The 7,408-nt window shown below is 39.9% G+C and overlaps 1 protein-coding gene and 1 long non-coding RNA gene across 2 annotated transcripts; both read left to right on the forward strand.

Moving 5' to 3' along the window:
- On the forward strand, positions 3,808 to 4,315 carry LOC110436891. Its single transcript, XR_002454785.1, has 3 exons — positions 3,808 to 3,884; positions 3,968 to 4,010; positions 4,252 to 4,315. It is a non-coding gene; the product is annotated as an uncharacterized LOC110436891 (long non-coding RNA).
- Positions 5,641 to 6,572, forward strand: LOC8070536 (putative glycine-rich cell wall structural protein 1). The gene has a single exon (XM_002464494.2). The coding sequence runs from the start codon at positions 5,691 to 5,693 to the stop codon at positions 6,309 to 6,311; it is 621 nt and encodes a 206-aa protein (XP_002464539.1). The 5' UTR covers positions 5,641 to 5,690; the 3' UTR covers positions 6,312 to 6,572.

The following is a 7,408-nucleotide window of genomic DNA, read 5'->3' on the forward strand; positions in this document are numbered from 1 at the left end:
ATTATCTGTTTAGGGGACTTTGGCTAAACGATAGATCTGCATGCACTTGGTTTAGGATCTGCATGTGTTTAGGTTTAGGATCTGCATCTATTTGGTTACTGACTCTGTTAGGTGAGAGTCGGCCATTACTAAGCAAAGAGGGATAAGCAGAGGTAGAGTTTTTATGATCAGAGCCTCCTAGGGAGGGCAATCAAGTTCTACTGCTGCCATTGTTCTAGGATTAGACAGATTAATAAAGCCAAGTTCTCAGCCACATCAAAAACTGAAATGGCACATGCAAAGTCTCTTATATTGCCTGCCAATCCTAAAAACAGAAATTGCGAAAACAGTATCCATTTGACAAGCATTTACAGGGTTATATGTAAACTTGTAGGCAATACATGATTCATGCCTCCCACAATGAAAGCTTCATGTATGAAGTAATCAGAATTGAACCAGTGGTATATATAGATAAGTTACCTGTGACAACACTGGAATAGATGGCCCAGGCAACATAGCTGTGAGGACAGACAAATATAGAAACAAATTTCATTCAGTTATGGTCTGAAGGAATCATACCACAACTACTGAACCTGCTACAATGCACAAACTTAAACAATGAGTTGTTAATGTGTGTATCTATGTGTCCCCCTTTGCTATGAGTTGCCATACAAAGTAATACAAAACAGAAATGCAGACTCATTTTTTTGGCCTAATCTACTTACTGGACCACAGTGTTTTGCAATTCAGGTCTCAACATACTTGTACATGTACTGATCTGATGTCATGTGTATTCCCACTACAGCTGCACTAGTGTGTTGGAGGTGTTGCTGAAAGAATCTACACAGGACCATCTATGCCAGCCTAGAGCCAAAGTGGGAACTTGCAACCTTTTGAAGATAGAACATTCACAACATTGGTAGTTGCTCTTCTTGTGCAAAATGGTACGATCCTGTTTCTGTAGGCCATCTTTTTTAACATTGTCTGTGGACATGAACCCAACAATCGTGTTTAAACTAAAACCATTATGTGGATTCATGGATATGAGCATGACTGTCCTAGTATGTAGCTTCTTTGCTGCTTATGGTCTTTTCTTTATTATTTTATAGTTCATTTCTAAAGCTGCTTGATCTTTCACGAAGGAGAATGGATAAATCATGGATCGATAATGATGCTAGGTACACATACTTATTTCACAAAGACTGAAAGTTCTATATGTAGTTAACATGAGAATTAACTTAAAAACTGCATGTAGGCACACCAAGATATATCAACAAGGGGTGAACAATTTCATAGCTTTTGCATTTGAGAATTCAGCAATAGGAAGCAAGATATTATGCCCTTGTAGGAAGTGTGTTAACTCATTCTGGAGAGAGGGTAGTGAAGTACGTGAGCATTTGATTTGTGATGGGTTTCTAAAAGGATATAGAACATGGACCTTACATGGAGAAGTTAGCTCTTCTGTGAATCATGGAAATTATGATGGTGTTGAACTTATGGAGGAGACTGACGATGAAGATGATAACATATCTGATTTGCTTAGAGACTTAGCTGCTGGTTTAGATGATAAAGGGGATTTTGATGAAAACAATTCAGACCTAGAGCCCTGCGAGGAGCTAGTTGCCATTCAAAAGTTAGTAGCAGAGAATAGCAAAGAGTTATACCCTAATTGCAAGAAATATACACAGTTGCGTTTCCTAATTAGATTACTTCACACCAAGCATGCCTAAGATCAAGATAAGACTCAATGAGTATCATCAGCCTATTGGAGAGAATTCTAGACAGTTTTCTAGTGCCATTGGTTGTCTAGTGAGAAAGACATTATCAGTTGCAAAAAAGGATTGGAGGCTTGTTGACGTTGAAAAGAAAGACCAAGTGTGGGATGCTTTAAAGGTATTTTTTCCTCTGCAATTCTTTGGACACTGGGTTGTTCCATTCTCACATTCTTATGCTGAGTATTTCTGTACTATTTTCTGGATTGATCTTCTATGTTATTTTCGACGGAAAATTAGGAAATCTTTGACGTTGATGAGGATGCCAAAGATTGGTTTCTCGTTAGTGCTGCAAAGAAATGGAAGGAATTTAAGGCAACCTTAAAGGACCAATTTTTTGATGAAACAATAACAGATGAGGAACTGCAGCGAAAACATGGTGACAGAGTTAAAGATACTGACTGGGAGTTCCTCATTGAGCATTGGACCTCTCCTGAATATGAAGTAGGGAGTAAAATTTTTATATATATGCGTATTTGGAGTTATGTACTTCATTATATTTGCTGAATTTAACAATTTCTATCCTAGGCTCGAGCGAAAATATCCAAAGCTAATCGTGCAAAGTTGGGGATACATCATACATCAGGAAGCAAGAGCTTTGCTTGTTCTAGGCATGAAATGGTATGAAAATATCTCTTGCATTAAATTTTAGTGCATTATGTTGCTGCAGTTTTAGTACTTAATTAAAACAATTTCAGGGTGTACAGCTAGGACGCGTGCCTCGAAGAGATGAAATATATATCAAAACACATACACGAAAAACAGGAGTTCCATCCCAACAAGCAGGGCCAATAATTGTAAGTTCTTTTCCATAAAAGAATTTTAGTTTGTATTATTTCTCTCTAATCTATAAAAAAATCCATATTCTATTTTGTAAGAACAAACTTAAATCAATTATTGAAGCCCACCCAGAGTTGATAGAAAGATCAATTCAGCAAGGTGATGTCTTTGCTGCTGCTTGTGGAGAATAGGAGCCAAGAGGGCGTGTTCGTGCTTTGGGTCTAGGACCAACTCTCCAAGATATTGGTACCCCTGGTCTGAAGTGTTACAAGCCAACAAGGCTACAAATGGAAGTTCTAGCTCGTAAAAAGGTTGAAAGTCACAAAGCTTCTCTAGAACAACGCATACAAAAATTAGAAGAGGAACTGCATGAGGCAAGGATAATGCAAGAAAGAAGAAATATGGAAATCGCCTCACAAAATGGTTCTAATTCACGAAACCATGTGGTAAAGTACTTCAATACTTTGAATTACATAACTCATGATTGAATAATCTATGTTTCCTATGTTGGATAATATGGTGACATGTGAATAATACATATTACCTCTCTTGTATTGTTTATGTAGAGCTCAAGGTCTGAAGAACATATTGATGAGGCACAGCATGCTGAGCCATTTAAAGATGCTATTTTTGCAGATATTAATGAAAACTCTAACGACTATGATGAAGATAATTACTTCCTTGTTCCTACTCATACTGCTGCCCCATCTAAGCAGCATGCTAATTTTCTATCTGTGCAGCGTGCTGCTGCTCTATCTGCGCGTGCTGCTGCCTTATCTGTGCGTGCTGCTGCCTCGTCTGTCCAGCCTGCTCATGCCCCATCTGCACAACTAGCTCCTGCTCCGTCTGCGCAGCCTGCTGCCCCATCCACGCAGCCTGCTGCTGCCCCATCCACGCAGCTGGCTCCTGCCCCATCTGCGAAGCGTGCTCCATCAATTGATCTTCATCGAGAGTACAGCGCTACCAGTCCCATAAAAACTGTAGCCCCATCAAAGAAGAATAAAGCTCCCCATGTTTCACGTGATGATCTTGTAATTTTCTTAATATAACCATGCTCTCAGTTCTAGCAGCTCCACACATTAGTTCAATTTTCACTGACAAGTGCATAAACCATTTCAGGTTGGAAAGGAGGTCACATTATATGCCATGTTGCGCCCAGAAGTTGTGGCTAAGGCAATAGTTATTTCAACAAATCCAAGCAATGTACTAGGAGGCCAGCCTCTTGGAAGGCTATTTTGTGAAGTTGTTGTGAAGGTTGTGATTAAAAGGAATACAGCGCTACCTCGCCCTTATGGTGACATTGAGACTTTGGCTGATGCTATGTCAATGCCAGTCCAGTGGCCATACAAAAGAGTAAGAAACTAGACTTGCTTTGTTTCTTTTATTCATCTTTGTGACAAGTGAACAAAGTTTCTAATTAATGACATTTCTAATAGTTAAAGCTTACAACGGCATCACATTCATCCCAGTCTACTGTAGGTATGTTTTTCCCTGAATTTTACTTTGACCAAACTGCTATTTGTGATGGTGATACACTATAATTACTAGCTCATAAGAACTGTTTGATGATGCTGAGTTAGTCAATTGTAGATAAACTCAGTCTCCTCTGTATCACTGAAACAAATAAAAAATATATATTCTTTTGTTAGTAAATTTAATTCATATGTGTCTTTTGTTCCTATATGCTTGCCGCTAAGTGGACATTCATACTACATTTCAGGTTGTCCTGCTCCTGCAAGGTCCTAGGCAACGTACCTGCTGGTGTCCACAAGTTAAAAGTGCTCATTGAAGTTGTATTTATTTTGAGCCTATTAGAGATATGACTATGAGCTCACTGTTAATGAAATTTGAGTAGTGGCTTTGGGTGTTAGTGAGCTAAGATTTTGGTCACAAGTGGTGGATGTATGACTTCTGGTCACATGAGGTAGATGTAGGGATGCTGATGGCTTGCTCATGCACAAACTTCGCGAGCTTCTAATCTATTTTGTACTTATGATGTTACCGACCTTACATTGGCCATATATGAAAGAATTATTGATCAATGGTTTCTGTGCTCATATATTTTATGATATTCCATGTCTATATGGTTAAAATATCTTGTAATGAATGTGTGTGCATTGATAACATATCAGTTTTGGGTTATTATGTACTGCTGATTAGCAACATATATATCGCGTTGGATTGTTAGTTGCTAAAAGTATTTATAGCCTCAAACTATGTGTCGGTATATGTAACCCCTAAGGAGTCAGACCGTTGGTCGCTATAACCATGTCGGTCGGTATAGGCTATACCGACGCCACTTTCAGCGTCTCCAGCTAAGTGTCGGTATAGATCTATACCGACCAATGGAACGTCGCTATAGCGACCTATGACGACCGACCGTACGTCGCTATTCTGAGGCTGTGGTGTAGTGATCCTAGCTAGAATAGCGGGACTAAAGAGTTTCCCAATCGAGATTGTAGCTCAGTTCTTTACTAAGTGTAAGAAAATGGTTTAAATCACGAGGCATAACATCATTAGATAACAAGACATGAACCATTGAGATGTTCTGTAAACTATGAGTAAGCAGGATTTAGAAACTTCTTCACACAGAATTAGCTCAAATGTTAATTTATCCAACCTTGTTTTGGCTAGTATAGATCTTCTATGGAGAAAGCCTCATAATATTTATCTTTTCTCGATCATAATATTCAATTAGTTATCTACTAATTTGGCTGGTAAATAAAACACCACAGTGAAAACCGAACTCTGGCCATGCATCACTATGCATTTCAAGGTGACAAGGTTGACAGATAAACTTGAAAGTTTAAGCTATGAAAATTTCAGAATCGAACATCTAAAAGAGCGTACTAGTACTAGTAGTTAATTAAAGAGCAGACGATAAAGCAGCTTGCTAGTCTTCCAAGTTGAGCCTGCAGACCAAAAAAAGGGACCATGAGACCCACGCACGAAATCTTCTGAAATCTCTTATTAATTGCACAAGGTCAACACATAAAAGGAAGCGAGCTTAAAAAATAATAATTTATTTCCGAGTCGTGCATCAGATGCGTTCATGGCCACCGAGATTCATGACTATAAATAACCATACAAACCAACGCTTAGCATGCATTCATATCAGTTTCACTTCCACTCCACATCAGCTAACTCACCTCCACCACCATGGCTTCCAGCAAGCTCTTTGCGATTGGCCTCGTCGTCTTACTAAGCATTGGACTGTGCAATGCTATTAGGGTGGTAAATCACGCCACTGCAGATGGCCAAGGCGGTGGAGGTGGTGGAGCTAACGGGAGTGGAACCAGCTCTGGCTCTGGCTCTGGCTCCGGCTTCGGCAATGCTGAGGCCTATGACGGCAGTGCCCAGTCCCCGAGCTCTGGCCACTCGTATGGCAGTGGATCCGGTGAAGGTGGTGGCGATTGGCGAGGTGAGGACCAGTACGCGTCTGGTTATGGAGTGGGTGGTGCATCTGGTGAAGGCCATGGTGACTCAGGTAACTCCAACACTAATGGGGATGCAAATGCGAATGGAGCTGGTGGCGGGGGCGGCTCTGGTGGAAGCAACGGGAATGGTAATGGATTTGGTGGTGGCAAGGGAGTCGGGGAAGGTGAAGGCGATAACTATGGTGCCTATGGCTCGAGCTTTGCAAATAGCGGTGGCGATGGAGGTGGGAGCGGAGGCGGTCGTAATGGTGGGTTCGGCAGTGGTTCTGGTGGCGGGTCAGGGAGGAGTGGTGGTTCCACATCAGGTTATAATGATGGCAGCTACAACGGATCAACACCTTAAAGTCCATTTTGCTTGAAGTAATTTGGTCTTGGAACGATGCAATGTTTGTTCCATCTAGCACCACCACTCATTATTTCTCTCTATGTGTAAGCCATTTGTGAGCTATAGTTTTCGGTTATTAGTTCCGAGTCTTGGTAATAATGAGGCAATGATTGGTTTGTAACCCATGTGTGTTGGTTGCAATCAGCCAATGCAATGTTCGTGTTAAATGTTGCTTTCATCACTAAGTAATGAAAAATAAGAAGTTCAATTTGCTTGACAGTTGTAAGCACTTGCTGTTATCACGGCTTTGTTAAACCAGCCTACTAGTCCTTCTCCATGCCTACGCGAAAAGATAATGATGACTTTGTGTCATTCTTGTCATGCATATTATTATTTAATCTGAAGAAAATATCATGGTACAAAGACTTCTAGCACCTCACTGAGACTTCGGCACCACATGTACAAAGAAGCTATAGATCATCTATTTGAAGGTTCTTGCTTGAAATCCCCTAGTGATTATGCTATACAGCACCAATGAAAACCTTGCCTCTGTTGGTTCGGTTTTATAGCATGATACCGACGAATAGTATATCTAGACATAGAACTACAGGTATGAATATAATAACACTTTTTGTTGAAAATCTACATTCCTGTTTTAAATGATTGATGCTAATATATCGTATAGAGAATGTTTATACAGAATTTTTCTTTATTTTGCAGATATATAGCTTTGTTCATAAATCTTTTTTGAAATATGTCTTGGATTGCTTTTTTGGACTGTTATTCCCTGTGTCCAGCTAGTACACTGGAAAGGAAATTAAGATTGAGTGCCTTTTGTCCATGGACGCTATGCAGTCTGATAGCTATAGAATTCGGCAATTATTTACCCTACATCTCAGCACTGCTTTGCTGCGAGCAAAAGCTCAGTGAGGGACACGAGTCTTTGTAATTTCCCCTTTGCATCACATATATGTTTATGAAATACAACATACAATATGTACAGTGGTTAGGACTATGATTTGTTATATATTTTGATGCGTAGTGCCCACTGACCTGTATCCTGGTTGTGGATTTGATGTATGATAATGAACCTTCTGATGCTATTAATTATTCTG

Source organism: Sorghum bicolor, chromosome 1 (assembly GCF_000003195.3).
Source record: "Sorghum bicolor cultivar BTx623 chromosome 1, Sorghum_bicolor_NCBIv3, whole genome shotgun sequence".
Taxonomy (NCBI): domain Eukaryota; kingdom Viridiplantae; phylum Streptophyta; class Magnoliopsida; order Poales; family Poaceae; genus Sorghum; species Sorghum bicolor.

Excerpts from the sequence above, each read along its gene's own strand:
- LOC8070536 (XM_002464494.2), top strand. The coding sequence starts at position 5,691 with ATGGCTTCCAGCAAGCTCTTTGCGATTGGCCTCGTCGTCTTACTAAGC.